The 19,734-nt window shown below is 39.7% G+C and overlaps 1 protein-coding gene and 1 pseudogene across 1 annotated transcript; one reads left to right on the top strand and one right to left on the bottom strand.

Annotated features, from left to right (window-relative positions):
- Positions 1-1,847: 1,847 nt before the first annotated feature.
- On the bottom strand, positions 1,848-9,912 carry LOC121796205 (cycloartenol Synthase-like). The gene is made up of 19 exons (XM_042194982.1): positions 9,644-9,912; positions 8,875-9,124; positions 8,261-8,446; positions 7,698-7,787; positions 7,382-7,576; positions 7,191-7,275; positions 6,356-6,522; positions 5,973-6,161; positions 5,531-5,644; positions 5,118-5,240; positions 4,912-5,034; positions 4,702-4,800; positions 4,056-4,112; positions 3,528-3,574; positions 3,134-3,277; positions 2,781-2,958; positions 2,589-2,669; positions 2,287-2,370; positions 1,848-2,191 (listed from the first exon to the last, which is right to left on the bottom strand). Exons 2-19 carry the CDS (start codon positions 9,070-9,072, stop codon positions 2,081-2,083), a joined length of 2,271 nt encoding a protein of 756 aa, XP_042050916.1. The 5' UTR covers positions 9,073-9,124; positions 9,644-9,912; the 3' UTR covers positions 1,848-2,080.
- Positions 9,913-15,660: 5,748 nt separating this feature from the next.
- On the top strand, positions 15,661-19,314 carry LOC121796410 (annotated as a pseudogene).
- The last annotated feature ends 420 nt before the right edge of the window (positions 19,315-19,734 follow it).

Genomic DNA, 19,734 nt, shown 5'->3' with positions numbered 1-19,734 from the left:
AATAACATACTACAAAATATAAAGTTTTGTCATATTTTAATAATAAAAGTAAATGTTTTCCTGCCAATTTCAGGTGACATGTTTCTAAGAAACCGGTGCCAGGATGCTTACAATTACAAATAATTCTTCTTGAGTATCTTATTAATTTAATTTAATTTAATTTAATTTAATTTAATGAACCGAATGTCGTAGTCAAAAATTGATATATCACGAGTTTGTTTGGGAGTCCACGGTTTTCATGCTTTGTCTTTTTCTGATATGTGATTTCGACTCTCAACTGCGTGCTTTAAAAGGTTGGAAAATGAGATTATTGCATTCTTGAAATATAGTGTACATTTTTGTAATCATTGAAAAAAGAGCACTGAACAATAGTAATATAATATAATTTGCATTGATATGCGAAAATAAAGTATATTTTTTAACACACGTCCCAAAATATAAGTATGAAAAGAAGCGTAACAACAATATTTCTGTAAAAATCAAATAGTAGATTAAGTTAAGGGTGAGGTCATTAACATCTCAAATCCTGTGATTACATGAAGAAAATTAAATACAGAAATTTAATCAATTTCCAAACAATTAGTAGTATTTCTATTATAATATTAATGATTAAATTAGCATAGAATTAAAGATCCAACATGATGAAGCAAAGCATTGATTTTGAAATTGAACTGATAATTAGATATTAGGAGTTGAATTTTAATTTAAAATTATTAAAATAATAAAATTGTGGACCGGCACCGGCCCGCCAGTGCCCATTGCAAATAGCTTCCTAATGATTAAATCTACCGTTTTCTTCAAAACTAAACTAAAGATAATTTAAGCAATTTATTCTTAAAACTCTTATAATGCTCAACTAAAATGCTGTTATTTTATATCACAACATAATATATAATCACAAAACTATTGTTACTGAATTTACTTATTTTGATCATTTTGTTTGAGGTGTTTTGATAATTTTGATTAATTAAAGAGAGAAAAAGAGTTTGAAGTAAAATAGTAATTGGGGAGAGAAAGTAAGTTCAATATAGTAACTGGGGAGAGAAAAAGTAGTTTAAGTATATTAATTGAAAAGAGAATATTACTTTATTGATTCCAAATACATAAATAAACATTATTTGGAACATAATTAAAAAGGAGAGAAAAAGTAGTTAAGTATATTAATTGAAAAGAGAATATTACTTTATTGATTTCAAATACATAAATAAACATTATTTGGAACATAGTTAAAAAGGAAAGTATGTTATATTAGCAAAACCGATTGAATACTTTATATATTATAATTCTAACAAAATATTAGGAGTATAAATTAAATCTAGTTATGTCTTCTCTTAATGTTCATTTACGAATATTTAAGCTGACGTAATTATCAAACTAATTAGGTCCTTTTCATGATTAATAAGGCCCCCTTAATAGTGATCTATACATAATAAATAAATTTAATAAAAGGCAACTGACGAATATGCACGATTTTCCAAATGTAGTTTGTGAATACAAACACGTATTAGCGATTTACATGTTTGTTTTTTAGCAGAGCAAGTTTCTCAACATTGCTTGATTAAATCTAAAATAGAAAGGATTTTACTTTAGCATATTGGATAGCTATTGGTTGATATCATGTCACACATCAGCCAACCATATGTGCAACTGATATCATAATAATACGACTCATTTTATTAACTTTTTCCACAAACTTTCCTTTACAATTCTTAAATTTTGCTCATTTCTTAAATATATTTGGACTAACATGCTGCCCTAAAATTTTCATCTTTCCTTTCCAGAATCCAAAGGGTATCACTTAAATCTCATTTTCTTCCTTACGATACGAAACATCAGCAACAACAACATCGACACAAAACATGAAACCATGAATCGAATCATCAACCTGGGACACTTAACATAGATGAAGCTTGACTACGAAAAGCATAAACCAATTTTACCTGGCTACTTCAACCGAAACCTTAGTAACAAAATCAACTAAGACCAAAGATGATGGCACAGGATTATTGATCCAAGTCAGATGTGGTACAAAGCAAATTAAAGCTGGAAAACCTGTCGGGGTTCGATTGCAGCAAATTCATTAGTTGAGCAGAACACGAGATCGATACTCTCCTAATGCCCAGATGGGGAATATGTTCCTGTATGCAGCATACGTGATCATACAATTCCGGTTGAAAACACCCATGATCTCCTGAAAGTTAAAGGCAAAAGATTAACATTTCTTTTGTTTCTCAGCTTTAGACAGAATATGTGCCGGATTTCATTACAGCTACTAAACAAACTTACCTGCTGTGGGAAATCTCCATTTTCACATTGCGTGTTTATGAGGACTTTTGCTGCACAGTGCAATGGCAAGGGGTCCCTCTCAGCCTGCACGACACACATAAGTTGACGTTTTAGTTCTCAATGTAAAATTATTGTAGCCTGTTTGAATAGACCTATAATCAATTTCACAATTACAGATGTTCCAGTTAATTCATTATTCTCATAGGGTGCTGGTTGCATGTATAAACTAACTTCTGCCTTTCGGAAAAGAAATCGAAACAACAGAACAAAACAAATCATATAGGTAATCCAAACAATGTTACCTGTCCAGCATCAATGAGAGACATCAGAGCCCAACCAGTATTCACCACATGAGACTTGTTGCCTTCTAGATTAGAATAGACCTGAAAAGATAGTGATCATGACATTTAACCATTAGAAATTTTGATATACTAACAAATTAGAACACACCGTATGAGAGGGAAAAAAAAGCGATGAGCTTATAAATTCTCAACCTTGTTTTGACATGAAAGATAACTTTCTCCCCAACCACCACAAGGAAGCTGTTTAGACAATAGAAATTCACAAGCTTTGCGTATGGTAGAGCTATTACTGAAGTTTCTGCCAGCTGCTATCAGGCCCTTTATCCCAAACCATGTTCCATAAGTGTAGCATACTGCCCAAGAACCATACCTGCAAAACATTCGCGGTCATAGTTGATAGTTAATACTTAAGACTACATCAAGTAGAAAGTAATGTAAACGCATACTCGGGAATAAAAAAGCTGATTAAAGAATCGAGCTAAGAGCAGATATATCAGTCCAGTGATTGGAGGAAGAGAGAAGATTACAAAAAAAGGGAAACTAACCAGGACCCATCTGCCTCCTGAATCTTCTCAATGAACTTAGCACTTTTCTCAATACAGCGTTCCACTTCTTCAGTTCGATGTTCGGGGTATAATTCCTTAAATGCTGCTAATGCTTGAATAGCAGCCGAGGTGCATTCAACATAGCTACAAGGTCAATGGATTCAAATTTATTAAAGGTTTCTGATGAGTAGTGCCATATCAACTTGTTTGAGAGAATTCATAGTAGCAGATGATGGGAGCTAACGAAACCGAAATCTATCATGCAAAAGATTAATATGTTCATGATTGCTAAACCAATTGACCTTTTCTGTGGTTTTTTAATGACTTGGACTGCAGAGAAAAGTAACATTCAAAGAAGTTTTCAACAGATATTGCAGAAGCAGAGGTATCTTACGGGTAATCAATGACAATGTCACCAAAAGTCTCAGCAGGATTGATTAGCTGTGAAAGAAAACATCCAGTGTCATATCAATGGTTATTCATCAAGTTTGAAAGAATTTATAAAGCACAACAGATTAGAACAACAAATTGCTGTTAGACCATAATAACTAAAATATGGCATGTAATGTCAGAAATGGATGATTATATCATGCATAAGATAGTAGGATAGCAATCTTTGTGCCTTGCTTAAAATAGCTTAACCTTTGAGTTCTACTTTCATAAGTGCATAACTAGAGAAACAGGATGGGTGAGAGTTATTCAGCATGCAAGCCAGAACAATCCAGAGGCTCGATTACCATTGACTGAATCACCTTTTAGCAACACTCATTAAAACCTTCGGTTCAGTTACAACATGTTCAGTTCCAGCTAATTTTAGTGCTATAACAAATCGCATTCACTTTTGTTGGAGAAGTATAGAAAATAAGGTGCAAGAAATAATAGCTAGAAATACTAGGTAACTTTTATACATGGAATAACTTACCTCCAACCAACTATAGGATCTTGTCAATTCATATGTTGCAAATCCTCCATCCGCGTTCTGCAAAATATGTCAGGAACATTTGCCTCATCATCGTGAAGTGTTCACAAATTACAACTTTGAAAGCAGTCAGGAAAGGATGAATAAGATGTTTAAACTGAAGTGACCTAGAAGAAGGCACCCTGAGATAAGTGTGCCAATTTCCTCACATTACAGGTGATTAAGAAATTGACTTTCACAAACTTGGTCAGGTTTCATGTTCTCTAACTCAATGGAAGTCCAGTAACTGAAAATTCCTATAGTCCTGGTTGGTATCTCTTTATGAGTAAAAGAAATAGAAAAGATATCATTATTTATAAGTTATGACAAAGTTAGATATCTTTTATTATGAAGTCACGTGTGAGCATGTCTTTGCAGACAAGAAGCTTCAACTTGATCAGCGGCACTGGAACAATGTCTAAAATTTACTTCGAATCTATATTCAAGCTCAATATCACTTTTTCTCATCCGGTTTCTCTAAACGAATCTCACCAGCATAATTCAACATAATATATTTAAATAACTTCTCTTTGTCCATTCAACAAAGATATTTTACTACTTATGCAATGCCATTTAAGTTATTAAATGGCGGTCAATAACAGAAAAGTACCTGCAGTGAAAAAATAACATTCACAGCATCAAACAACCTGTGTGCATCTACTTGTTCACCGACAGTTTCTGCAGGTAGCTTGGATAGTAACAGGGCTGCCTGGATAAACATTAAACAGGCACAAATTACAAGGAAGTTGTACTAATATTGAGAAATCCAAACAAGAAGAATTTAGATGAATTAAAAAGCTCTTCATATTGAATATCTCACTTTTAATCCCTCAGCAGTGCAATCTGAAATAGGCCAACCATGATCTGCAGTTGAAAATGGCCAGGCACCTTTTGAAATGTGTCTATACCATGAATCTAGATTACCTTCGCAATCGTCTGACACCTTTAAAGGTAGGATCAAGACTGAGATATTTCCATGGATGATGAAACATAAACAAATGGGATAAAAGAGAGTTCACCGTTTACCTGGGAGTGCTTTATATAGCTATGTGCTTTTCTTAAAGTTGGGCCAAATTCTTCAACCAGCTTTGTGGAAATAATTGCCTGGACAGTAAAGGCAGTATCCCATAACTGACTCCCATTGTACCCCTGAAATTTAAGTATGATATTATTCCTGCAAATGCTCAATAGAAGATAATCTCACTGTAACAATCATTAAAAAAATAATGTATGATTGACTTAGAGACTCAATGAAACAGGAGTATATTCCATATCACAAATCTGTAAACTTTAGAATATTTGAACAACAGGCTGGGTTTGTCAATTGTGCAAGTCATGTGGTCCTGTGCCTAACAAATGTTCTAGTTTGCAAATGATATTCTAGCAGAAATAGCAGAAAAGTAAACCAAAACAATACATATATATCCGAGAAACTCAACCTGCATTTTCATGCCATCTTCAGCAAGCCATAGATAATCATGGATCCTTGGAAGATGTAACTTGAAAGCTTCTGAATTTGGATCTTCCACCCAGCAGCAAAGCATATTCAGCACCTGAAATTTCATTTGAAAGAAGACATATGAGAATAGGTGACAAGATATTTTAGCAGTTGCTGTATTCTACAGAATGGTTATTAGGTAAAACAATGAAACAAAATCAACCATGCCAATATTTTTTACAGATGACTCCATTCTGGGGAATGAAGGTACACAAAATGTCAGTCTGACATGTTATACAAGCAGAACACCCTTCAGAAAATAATAAAATTCAACTACCACAATCAGATAAGCATATAGTACTTCATACAAACAATTTTCAACCTTACTTAAAAAAATTCACTACTCTAGCTTCTAACAGAACTATGATATAACGATTTTCAACCTTATTTACAGGGCCTATGCATATATAGCGCGTGTTTTCATCCTCATAATGTATGTGCTCCATAACACTCCGCAATGATTTTTCTCTCAACTTTTTCCCTGGCCAACGCAATAAAACAGGTTCCACGGCTTTGTGAAGAGTCGCCCAAAGTACATCCTGTACAAGAGGGTGTGGGTAGTATAGATCTTCCTGCAGCAGTGACAGGCAATGAGGTTATGCTTACAAATTACAAGAACTGAAGAAAGAAATAAACTCTCTGTGAGAATGGAGATCAGATGTTACTTTGCCAATGCCATCTATACGTTTTCCCAAAACTTTACTACTGATTGTGGTTACAAACTACCACACCAATTTGAAGGAATACATGCATGGACTTTGCTGACCTTTGCACATTCATTGCGAGCTCTATCCCAGTCTATTTCATGGTATGGAACAGTAAAAAGCTCCTTCCTCAGAGAAAGAACTGTAGGTGTGATCGGGCCAACAAATCTTTTCCCATACAGATAGGACATAGGGAGATACACCATCCGACAATGGCACCACATCCTTCCTGCAAAACAAATTGAAGAATATTGTGTAACTTGTACAAAAATAATTTGTTGAACACATCATAACTAAGGACTTTCTCTCTAACCAAAAACTTTATGGAGATGTAAAATATTTACTAGAAACTGCTCGTAACATTCGCAGACTATCACTATCAGCCCCAATATCACAAGTCTACCAATAATGCATAATGAAGAAAGTCTTGCATTATAATAGGTGACATCTATCTACTCCAACTGGTGGGCATGTAAATTTCATGAGCATCTCTACTTCAGAAGATTGCTGTAAAATTTGTCATACTTCTACTTGTAGTTTACCTAGATATTCTAAAATGTATGAACATGCACAATAATATCCAGGGTTTGATAGTTTATGGTGGCTTCTTGGGTTATGTTGCAAATGTGGGATAAAATTAGCTTCCAAAACTAAGACCAGTAGTTATTATCCTAACACAATTGAGTAAAAAGTTCGATAATATGCTTTTGACCCATTTGAGAATCACTGTGATGGAAGTAAAGACACAATGCAGAAAGCAGGTATTCTTGACCATTGAAGTATATTTTTGTTACTCTTACACAAAAAAAAACAAATAAATAAGTTGTACTGACAATAACAAACTATTAGAAAATGTAAAGAAAAGAAGGGCAATGGTTTCATGATAGTATGTTTTACCTGGATGGAATGGAAGGATGTAGGGAAGAATCCATATCTCAGGAGGCAAAGGATTGTTTCCAGACCATTCAAAGACCCCAAGTACCTAATACACAAAGGAAACAAGAACAAACAATCAAGAGTTAGCATACAGTAGCTATGATGCCACTATACGCAAATTACATGAACAACAATAAGGGATGAGTCTGAACCGAGAGCCACATCTTTCCCCAAGATGTTATTGCAGTTGCCCCACCATGATTCAAAATCCAATCTCGGCCTTTCACCATTGATCCATCTCCTTCATTTGCTCCTTCACCAAGCAACCTCAAAGTGACATAGGTCAAAACAGAACCAAACATAGTGCTTGGCCCCTCAATGTGCAGACCCCATCCACCATCTCTGTTCTGTTACAATGCATAACTGCATATTAGCATCAAACATATAGTTTTCCGTGATAGACCAATAAGTAGATTTGACACCCTAGAACCAAATCATGGAAAAGTGTGTGCTTAATATAGTCTTCACCTGGTGATTGTAGAGATAGCGACAAATCTCACGTTTATGCTCTTTTGACAATATTGCATTTAGCGCCCCAGTGATTGACAACGTAATTACCTGCTCCAGGGGGGGGGTATGAAAACATGAGGACGTCAGGGGTTTAAGATACTTTAGCAAAGCGTCAAAACTACTTTCTTTCAAGATGAAAATTGATGTGCAATCACAAATTCAATTTTTCAAGAAAAAAATGTTTAGCATATAATACATAGCATCACATGCACTAGAAAGATTTGAACTGATTAATAAGAATCCAACTCATGGAGCTCATTGATGTGAGCACATGGAAACCCCTTCTCATTAATTTATATCCAATTAAGGTCCACATACGTCAATGAGAGAAGCATATCATGACTAACTAATTATAAATTTTCTTCAAGTTAGTTAACTATGAGTAAGTCATCAAACTGGACGATCAACTTTCAGAACAAAAACAGACAGATATAACCTATCCCCAATTCCAGTGTTCATCTAAAAAAATTTGCTCCAAATTAAGCACAGGAAAGCATAAAGGACAAAACTCTAATGTTTACCAGGCCAGGCAATAAAAACATTGGACCTCCATAGTCTCCAGGCCAATGACCATCATGAGCCTGCAGAGTTGAATGGAAACTGATGGCCCTCCTCAATGTATTATCTACTTTTTCTTCAGTAATATCTTCCACATCCTTCACTTTGACTTGGGGCAAATTATTGGTAACATGATTCTCCTTCGAAAACTAGGATTTAAAATAAATTAAAAGTAAAAAAAGTTAGTCCCATAGTCAGTATCTTGAATAAGTCAAGAATAAATTTACATTCATAAGTCAACCATCATTTGTAACACAGATTTACATACCAGCAGTGAAATCTTACTGCTGATAATAGTGACATTCCAATCTCCAACCACATTAAGAATCATTAATTGTTGAAAAAATAACATAGGGAAACAATACTCTGCTTCTACAAGGTTAACAATCTTTGACAATATAAAGTTAAAAAAAAAACAAAAACCTCTCAATCAATACGTGACATAAAGTAACTAGACTCATTTGTCCAAATTTCAGGCTTGTTGGGGAAAACAAGCTAGGGCTATCAGGTTATCAAAGTGGCACAAAGAAGTACTATAAAATTAAATGAATAAAGCTAATTATATATCTCACTGAACTTGAAGTCTCATGAGAAGATCTGCAGAATGACGCTTTTCAAAGCGATTACTGCGGAATTGCTCTCGGAGCTTCTCAATCTCAGCCAACTCCTCCGGGGACCCAAGGCTAGGATCAAACTCCCAGGTTTGGCGGCCCACATGTCCATTCAAAGAGCGCAGCCACGGGCTTGATCCATCCGCAAACTTCAGCTTCCACATTATAACTCTCTCTTCTTCACTCTATATCCCCTTCTCTATATCATTTAGCCCTCTAGAGAAGAAAAACAAATTAAATCAGGCTGGACCGCTGGAGTTCCAAAAAAACCACTATTTACAGATCAATTCTCGAATAGCAAAAACACTAGCAAAAAACACAGCCAACTCCTCATCCCCACTCATCCTTCTATATTTTGGTACAAATTTCCAAATAATATATCAACTTCTTCACTAAATGCCCCTTATTAAAATTCATAAAATTAATCTGAATATAATTTTACCCTCTATGGCGTGATTTTCTGGCTACACCCCCAGGTAGGTGGCCAGCGATTGATTTAACAGATATCGCAATTTTCAACGTACTAACCTAGCTGATCTAATCTAATCATACATTAATTGTAATCACCGTGTACAAAGAAACACATCACCGATAACAATCAAAATCAAAACAAAAAATGTCCATCAAAATTCACTTCAGCGCAATTTACTGCAGCAGATCACAGAAATGGCACACAGTTCCCGCACAACAGCGGCAATGTTGTTTGAATAGATAGGCGAAGATTAACCAACTTACGTTACAACCGATGAATCAAGCGATGGTGTAGAGCAAACACCTTCTAATCTGATCTAGAGAGAGAGAGGGGAAGACGGTGTATTATTCCAGTATTATATAAACAAATTCAGCAGTGTTTTAAAATGAGTGGGAAATAAGCCTTTTGCTCAGATCAGTTGTAGTATCTGACTGAATGAATCACTGCACACGAATTTAGGGCATAAAATTGGTAAACCGAACTATATTTTTCGGTGTGGTTGATAAAATTAGAGCATCTGCAATGGGGCAAATGTCCGAGGCGGAGGATGCACGTTTTTATTTTTTATTTTTATTTTTAATTCTGAAAATTTTATTTATATAAATACCACTACCCCACCTTCATTTGTTACTTTTCCATTCACTTTTCCACACTCAAATTACACTATAAAATGGATTCCGATGAATACCCAAGTCCGAATAGTCCGATGTTTGGGATTTGACGTTTTTAATTAATCGTGGTATTTTTTAATCAATGTAGGATTTGTCGTTTTTAATTAATCGTTTCATTTCTGACTCGTGTAAAACTTTTTTTTAATTAATGTAAACAAAACAATAGTGAAATCTATAGGGCGGCTTATAGGGCGCCCCACTGTAGATGTAAGAGTAGGAGGATAAAATGCTAACATGACAGTACATAGGGTGGGCTTTAGAACGTCCCTTACTGCGCCCCACTGCAATGCTCTTAGAGATGTCAATCGGATTAATCTATACTCGATCTCACACTATTTCCAATTATGGCCAATCGACTTATTGATTACCTCGGAATTTGAAGCATTTTCTTTACTAATTACTCTTTGTCCGCAATATAATATCTCATTTTTCTTCGTTACCGTCGCATTTCACTAAACTAAATAATTTCTCTCACTTATGATAATATTAATCCTAACTAATACTAATATATAAAAATGTGACTGACTTTCGAAATACTTACTTCTTACTTATTTCTAAAAATTTATACCGCTGGCGGATGAAATTTTTTACTTGATAATAGCCATATTTTTTCTGTTCTATTTATATGGGCATTCCATTAGAGCATTAGCAGTGAGGCACCCTAAGGGACACCCTAAAGCCCGCCCTATGCATCGCCACGTCAGCATTTTATTCTCTTATCCTTCCATCTGCAGTGGGGCGCCATATAAGCCACCTTAAATGCCGCCCTATAGGTTTTACTATTGTTTTATTAATTAATTTAAATGTTTTCAAATATGTCAATGCAAAATAATTAAAAAATACCACGATTAATTAAAAACGGCAAAAACGCGTTGCATCGTCCGCGCTATCGTCCGCGTCGCCCACAGTGGACGGACGATGGCGCGGACGATGCCCTATCGTCCGCATATCGTCCGCGGACGATGCAGTGGGCGGACGATGGCCCGCCCGAGGCATCGGGCGGCCTATCGTCCGCCCCATTGCGGATGCTCTTAGTTTCGATAAATGTCAAATTCAGATGGGATTAGGGGGTCGATATACACGCTTTCGACCTACGAATGTTAAATTTTTTTATTAAATTCAATTTTTGGAGTTAGACACCTTTGAGGGTTGGGGTTCATGTTCGTTTGTGTTCGCCATCAATTATTAATGACGATTACTACAGTGTCTCTACTCTACCTTAACTTTAGTGACTATCTTCATTGTTTAAATTTCAATTTTTAAAATTTGTAGTAGTTGATTCCAATGGATACTCCTACAAAAGCCAAATAAAATTGGAAAATGGATAGTGGACATCCACATGCTGATTTGGCTGTAACTAGAATTATAGCCGATCTGCCTGCCTGTTTATAAAGAAGAAGACAAAATTGGTAATTCAAAATTCTTTTGAATATAAACATCACTACTTAACAGCCTATTATGCAGCTGTCATTTTTCAATTGTTCCTACTTTTGATGATTTTTGTGGACGAGGCACTTTCTTATTTAAATTGATTTAATAAACTGGTTGGGTCACACGTGTTTTACGTAATTAAATGTATGACCCGAATTGTCGTGAGGATTCTCACACAATGCTTATCGATCATTCTTAAAAATCAATTTTAGGAGTATAAAAGAATTGGAAAATGGAAACTATTATTCACCAATCATCATATCTCAGATCATGCCAGAACTTATAATCACAAACCCAAATCATAACACAATTCAATTTTCTTTCATCATTTTTAATTATCGAAAATTGCATAATTCATAAATACCAAAAATTACCTTCTGAAATACTAGTATATAGTTTAAATTTCAATTCCGAAATTAGTTGGGGGCATGATAGACTACTTCAATGAGACCTCATTAAAGGCGCTCATGAGCTTATTCTTCGCGCATAAAAGTATTTTGACATGCAATTTCTCAAAATTAAGGCGTTGCATCTTGACTTAAGGGTTAGAGCACCCACAACCGTGCTCTTGCCAGCGGCACGGTTGTGGGCCCGGGCGGTACTATTCATGCCTGCTCTCTGGCAAGAGCACAACACCCACATCTGTGCTCTTTCGCAAGGACGAGCACAATTAATATAAAATTCAATTACACAAAAACATTTTCATAATACTAAAATTCATTAAAAAAACCACAATTAAAATTACAAATTACAAATTACAAATAAAATAAAAAGACATAATTAAAATCCTAAAAATTAAAAATTACATAATTAAAATACTAAAAATTAAAAATTACATAATTAAACTCCTAAAAATTAAAAATTACATAATTATTGGCTAATATTACCCGATGAAGACTACGCATCCGGCGGCACCAACCCCAATTGTTTTTGGAGACCCAATATCATGGACTCGTGCGTTTGAAGTTGCGTGGGGGTCATAGTTGACCTATCGGCCATATTGAGTTGGGCCAAAAGGGTCCACAACGAGTTGTTCGGGGGTGGAGGTGGAACATAGGGTGCGGGTTCGGGAGCGGGGGCAGATGGAGTCGCGGCGCGACGGCGTTCGGCCGCCGCCTTCTTCCTTCCTTGCGGTCGGCGTCGGGAACCGCTTGGTCCGGCGTCGGGGCTACCCAAGTTAGCTTCGGCGAGTTGGCTAGCCACTTCTTCGCCGGCGTCGGATAGGGATGCCGACCGTGAGCGTTTGGAGGAGCCGCTAGAGGAGGATGTTACGCCTCCCAGATATTTCGGGTGCGTCCTCGTTTCCTGCCAAACATTAACGTACTTGAACGACTTACCGTTCATGGATTGGTAGGTGCTCAGCGCGGCAGTGATGATGTCGACCTCGCTCCGCCCGCTCCCGGCATTCCGCGACTCCTGGAGGAAATAGCCGTTGAACTTGCCAATTTCGTCGTTGGCTCGGCCGATGCCGTTGCGCACCATACTCTCGTTGCGCTCGATCGTTCCCGGCGGCCGGTTTGCATTGTACCGCCGAGAGACGCGCCACCAAAAGTGATCGCCGGATTGGTTCGTGCCAACCACCGCATCTTCGGAGATTTCCAAGTACGACTTGAACAATCTATCCATCTCCGCCGGTGAGTACGGTGTGCGGACACCGGCGCGAGATGGAGGAGTCTGCGTTTGGGAAGGGACGGGAGGCCTAGGCTCCGGAGTCCACCCGTATCGCCCATCGGAGCCACCTTGGTCGTCGACCGGGTATGGCCGGTAGCCACCCGGAACGCCCGAATCTTGGGTTTGAGGAGGGGCCGAATATTCCGTATCCGGACTAGGAAACGGTTGCGAACCGAACCATTCGGGGTTCCAACCGTGGGAGCCGCTTGGGTTGTCGTCGTGACCGGACATAGTGGTGTTGTAGGGTGTGAGAGGAAGATGAAAATGGATATGAGAGATTGAAGATGAGAAGGAGATGAGAGAATGATGATGAGAATTGTGTAGTGAAAGTGTGAATTTTTGGGAGTGAAATTGGGGATATTTATAGATGAAAGTGTGTATTTTTGGGGTAAAAAAAATGAAAAAAAAATTAAAAAGTTGTAAAAAACGGTTATAAACGGATATATTTTTTTGGGGAAGTGAATTTTTTTTTATTTTTTATCGGTTTTTTAATTAAAAAACCGATTTTTTAAAAAAAATAAAAAAATTTTAAACTCAACGGCTATGCCGTTGACGAATGGGAGGGCGACACGTGTGCGTCCGCTGGCACGGACGTGCTCGATACATCGAGCAGCGCCGTGCCAGCGGCGCGGCTGCAGCGGCGGCGGTCCTTCGCCTTGCCAACGGCGCGGACGGCGGTGGCGACTTTCGCCACCGCTGCGGATGCTCTTAGCTTGCGGCTCTAGAGCTAGAACTGACATCTTTATTTGACCGATAAATCATATTGTTTCATTCATCTTCTGTTGTCATATTATGCAGTATAATACATACATACATACATGATGTCAGTTATGAATGATTACCACATACGTACTGGACCTTTGACTATCATCCAGCATGTTTAAAGTACATTCAAATCCCACTCCACAATTACCTCCGGCTTTTGAGCAAACAATGTCCTATTTGGATCATGCAAAAAAATGTATTGTGCATGTATTTATAGATATAATATGAAAATTAAAAACAAAAATCGATCTCCTCACCCACCCCCACCCACCTTCTGGGTGGTCCAATACGTTGTAGTGCATGGTTTAGTTGCACCCGACATCCACCTTCTGGGGTGGTCCAATACACTGTAACGTGTGGTTTAGTTGTACCCGACCCCTCGCCAAAGTTAGGTTTGAGACCTCTACAGTGGTGCCAAGACATGACCCGGTGCCGCCCCTCCTCCCGCCAATGCGCATGGGCCGAACTGGACCTCTCCCATCGTGGTCCGACCCTATTTGTGACCCAAATACTATTATTCTAAAAGTGGTTAAAAAACAAATTATTTTTATATACAAGAAGAGTAACTCTTTCTTTTAAGCTAATGGTAAATAGAAAGCTCAATATAGTTTCTTGTTATTAAGTATTAGTCTTGATTAAGATGTGACAAATTAACACATAAGATATTAGAGATTCTGTGGTGTTACGTTGTCTTCATACACTCATAGAGATTGTGACAGTGATATCTTTTTTGGTTACCCAAAAGATTGTTAGATTATAAAATTATTAATACTTCTTTCATCTATAGTTTTATGTTTTTCTATAGAAGCTTCTTGATCATCTTGCATTTAATTTCATATAATTTGAGGTTCAGCGACATTTGAAATTAATGATTTTGCGATGAAGCCGGGGATAATAATGAAGACATGTTCGATTTGATTGATGACTCAAATAAAATTTAATAAAATGATGAATGAGACTAAAAGTGGTCCTTCCTTTAACTAAAAAACATCGCAACTAAAGAATAATTCCATCTAGTCAATGAGAAAACATAAATAAAAAATCTGTAAAAAAAATTTATTTGAAATAAATTTTTAATTTTTTTTATTTTAACTCTTGATACATTATTTAAATAATAATTTAGTGTGTGCCTCTAAATAATTTTGGTGGAAAGAATTTGGAGAAAATAAATTAACAGTCATAAATAATTTCTATTTAAAATTGGTGGAAGAGATTAAGTATTTAAGAGTATTTAAGCATTAAACAGAATTATTAATTTATTATTGTTGTTTTTACGAATATTTATTAAAGTTACTTTATGTGGCTTGCATAACGTGCATGGTTTTATTGTATTTTGAAGAATAAAGCTATAAAAAATACTCCATGTTTTTAGTAAATTAATATTTTACCAAATCATTAATTGTTTCTACTTAAAATCTCACATGTACTGTATTTATAATTATTTGAAACTCACTTAAATATTCTCTATTGTTAATGGCAATATAAGTGGAACTAAAAGATAATGAAGAAAATAAAAGGTCAAATGAGCAAACAAAATTAGTTGTTGAGAGTATTTATTGATATGGGTTTTAGGCGAATTGAATTTCCAGCTGAAACATCAACACAGCGTGGTCCAACAGCGACGAATCAACCATATATATTCGAGTATTAATTATTTTGAAAACCCAATTTATTGAATTTAACCAATTAGCTTACCTAAATATGTACTGTATTTTCGTAACTCATTTTGAAGCTTTCATGAATATGTACTGTATTAAATATGAGTTGTGACGTTCATTGCATTTAGCTGTGCTAATTAGTGATTAAATCCTGGTCTCGTAGTGTCACACGGTCTCTCTCTCTCTCTCTCGATTCGCCGACATTATGTTGTTGTAAGCTTGTCTGGGTTCGACTCTTGACCCGTAAATGGAAAACCGAGCACCTATTATGCATACTAAATCTAAGCACGACATGAGCCATACCTGCAAAATATTCGCACATGAGACATAAGCTCATACTAAATCTGAAGTTTCTGCCAGCTGCTATCAGGCCCTTTATCCCAAACCATGTTCCATAAGTACACCTATTATGTCTTATGAGCCATATCTTCAGCACAGCGAATTGGATCGGCGTCCTGTGCGAGAACGGAACCGTCGGCGGCCTCCAGCTCCACGGCATGAGCTTGGAGGGGGCGATCGACGTCGACGCGCTCGCGCTGCTGCCTAATCTGAAGGTCCTCATCTTCTCCCGCAACGGATTCGGCGGTCTTCTGCCTAATCTGGCGGCGCTCCCCAGCGTGAGAGCTATTTATCTCTCGAATAATAAGATGTCCGGCGCGATTGCGGCGAATGCGTTTGTAGGAATGTCGGCGTTGGCGCTGCTTGATTTGGATAACAACAGATTCTCCGGCGAGATTCCGACGTCTCTGGCCGGTCTCCAGGCGCTGCAGGAGCTGATGCTGCAGAACAATAGGTTCAAAGGCGGATTGCCGCAGTTCCGAGATGGTCAATTGAAGAACTTCAGCGTCGCCAACAACGGCCTCACCGGAATAATCCCTACCGGCCTCAGCCATCTCGATACTTCTGCTTTTGCAGGTTAATTAATCTCCACTTCTTAATTTCTTCAGTATGTCCTTAATCTTAGTAGTACTAAGGCCATCCACAACGCTGTGCCTATAATGTTCATAAACCGTTCCTTAAACTACTATTTGCGGGTCCCACTGTACTTTTTTACTTCATTCCTTAACTAAGGAACGGAACCTGCAACCCTCCGTTCCTTAGTCGTTCCTTAATCGTTCCTTAAATTACTATTCATTCAATTTCATTTCTTATTTTTATTTCCAACCCAATTCAATTAAAACAAACACACTTTATTAAAAAACACACAACATTCAAAAAATTACAACTTAAACTTAAAAAAAATAAAAAACACACAATTAAAATCCTAAAAAAAATAAAAAACACACAATAATAAACACACAATTAAATGTGGGAAAATAAAAAACTACTCCGCCGGCTAATCATCCTCCGGAGGCGGTTGAGGTTGAGGGAGAGTCGGAAGGCCAAGTTGTGCTGCCATATGCACAATTCCGTTCCACCAGGCCGCGAATTGGGCGTACGAGAAGCGGGAAGTGTCCGCCATTGTGGCGGTCATGTACGCCACCATAAGTGTGTCCGAGCCTCCCCGCGAGCCCGATCCCGAGGCCGGCTGGCTTGATTCGCCTCGGCCCTTCCTCGCTCTAGCCGCCTTAGCCGCCTTCGTCCCTTGCGGCCGACGGCGCCCACGGCTGGCTTGTTGTACATGGTCTGCCAATCGCCGAACGCGTTGAGATCTCACCCACCGGAGCCGTCACCGCCGTAGTTGACGTCGCCGGACATTTTGTGTAGAGATTGAATATGAAAATTGGAGAGGAAATGATGTTGGTTGTGTGTGAAATGAGAATGAAGTAGGAGTATTTATAGAATAAGAAAATAAAAATAAAAATAAAAAATAATTAAAAATGTTAAAAAAAACGGTAATATTACCGTTATAAAAAAATTCAAAAAAATCAATTTTTTTTAAAAAAATAATTATTGCGTCAGCAGGTGACGTGTCCCACTCGCGGGCCGGCGAGTGGGACTCATGCACGCCGCGGGGAGCGCCACGTCGCCGAAGCGCGTGGCGGCACAGACCGTGCCGCGTTTCGTTCCGTCGGCACCCGGCACGGAATGGGAACGGAACCGGGACGAAACCATGCGCCGCAACGCGTTCCGCGGCGAAACCGTTCCGGCGGAACGGCACGCGGAACGCCGGCGGCCCGCATTGCGGGTGCTCTAACTATTCATTCACTCTATTTCAAAATTTGAAATTTATTTAATTTTATCTTCTGTGATGATGAGTGTGCTTATCCTACTTGTAACTCATGTGGTCATCTCACTCAAGCATTGAAGTGATAATTTTGATGATAAAATTGAACATGTTGAAAAGTTTATTTGGATTGTACAATAGAATTGAAAAGTTGAAAGGATTTTGTGATATAGATAGTATAATCACTAATGATCGGGATGAATTCGATTATTAATCCATTTCGTTTTTTTCTCACTCATATTTTATTCGTATCAGGTAACAAGAATTTATGTGGGAAACCACTATTACTATGCCCGGACCACCCGTTGCGGCTTTCCGTTGTTACGGTAGTAATGATGTCAATCGTGGTCGTGGCGGCATCGGCGGCCCTAGTAGCGGCGATACCCATCCTCTGCCGTGCCCGCCGTCGTCGCTGCGCCTTAATGCAGGACCCTGACGAGCTTGCTCGAGCGGCGGTCCTGGTCCCGGGTCCAGACCCGGAGAGAATGGAGCGTGGCGAGTGTCGAGGGTATTGCCTGCCGTTGGCCCCCGCCGTGCGTAAATCGGAGGGCAACGCCGTGCGGATGACGTTCCTCCAAGAGGACCGAGACACATTCGACATGACGGACTTGCTAAAGGCGTCGGCAGAGATCCTCGGGAGCGGCATCTTCGGGTCGACCTACAAGGCCGCCCTGACGGAGCGGCAGAGCGTGGTGGTGAAGCGCTACCGCCACATGGGCAACGTGAGCCGGGACGACTTCCAAGAGCACATGCGGCGGCTCGGCAGCCTCCACCACCCGAACGTCATCCCGCTCGTCGCTTTCTACTACCGCCGCGAGGAGAAACTCCTTGTCTACGACTACGTCGACAAGACCAGCCTCGCCGCCCTCCTCCACGCCAACCGTTCCCACTCCCGCCCCGGCAGGAAAATCCCCGACTGGCCGACGCGCCTCCGCATCGCGAAGGGCATCGCCCGGGGGCTCCTCTACCTCCACGACGAGCTCCTCATCCTCACCGCCGCCCACGGCCACCGACTACGGGCTCGCCCCGGTGGTGAACCAGGAGCACGCTGAGCAGCACATGATCTCGTACAGGTCGCCGAAGTACAAGCGCTCCGGCCGGATCACGAAGAAGACCGACGTGTGGAGCTTGGGGATCCTCATCCTCGAGATCCTCACGGGGCGGTTTCCGGCGGCGTTCATCAAGCAGAGGACGGACGCGCCGGACGCCGACGTGGCGGCGTGGGTGGCGGCGGTGGCGAACGACGAGGCTGGCGGCGTCGACGTGTTCGACGCGGGCATGGGGAGGGGAGGAGGGTGCGAGGGGGAGATGGCGAAGCTGTTGAAAATAGGGTTGGAGTGTTGTAAGGCGGATGTGGAGGAGCGGCCGGATATTAAGGAGGCGGCGCGGCTGATTGAGGAGGTAAGGGAGAGAGAAACTGTTTGAATATGGAAATGTAGAGATGGATTAACTAGATTGGTTTTTAGACCATCCACAATGCCGCCCAGCCGAGCGCCGGCGCTGGGCGGTTCGCTGGGCGGTCTATAGCAGTCGCCCAGCGGGCGAATGGAGAGGTAAACCGCGCAGCGCTGGGCGGTCGCGTGGCGCTGGGCGGTCCGCTCGGCGCTATTGCAGCGCCCGGATCGCCCAGCGCACCGCCTAGCGCGAAATTAAATTTTTTTTTTCGAAACACTATATATACGCGCTTTGCTCGTCATTTTCATTCGCACCACTTGTTTTAACGAGTACTCTCTCTATCTTAATTTCTGTACAAGATCAACAAGGGAAATGGATCTCAACAACGAGCCTAGTTCCGGGAGTAGCGGGTCACAAACTCCGTCGATCCCCGTGGGAAGTGGATGGGTTCAGATGCCCGGGTACTACAACATGTACCTGTGGCAGCAGATGTATTCCGGGCCGCCAACGGGGGGGGGGGGTCCGCCGGGGGGGTATCCGGCGATACCGGGGTGGGCACCAACGGGATGGGCACCCGGGATGCAGATGATGCCCGG

The sequence above is a fragment of the Salvia splendens genome, chromosome 3, assembly GCF_004379255.2.
Source record: "Salvia splendens isolate huo1 chromosome 3, SspV2, whole genome shotgun sequence".
Taxonomy (NCBI): domain Eukaryota; kingdom Viridiplantae; phylum Streptophyta; class Magnoliopsida; order Lamiales; family Lamiaceae; genus Salvia; species Salvia splendens.
Note: the sequence above shows the minus strand (reverse complement) of the source record. Positions and strands in the feature narration are given on the sequence as shown.

What these genes read in the sequence shown, in the direction of transcription:
- LOC121796205 (XM_042194982.1), bottom strand. Translation starts at nt 9,072, where the DNA reads ATGTGGAAGCTGAAGTTTGCGGATGGATCAAGCCCGTGGCTGCGCTCT. An exon ending in GCTATATAAAGCACTCCCAG is followed by an intron (nt 5,035 to 5,117) that starts GTAAACGGTGAA and finishes CTACCTTTAAAG; the next exon opens with GTGTCAGACGATTGCGAAGG. An exon ending in ATGTTATTTTTTCACTGCAG is followed by an intron (nt 4,113 to 4,701) that starts GTACTTTTCTGT and finishes CATATTTTGCAG; the next exon opens with AACGCGGATGGAGGATTTGC.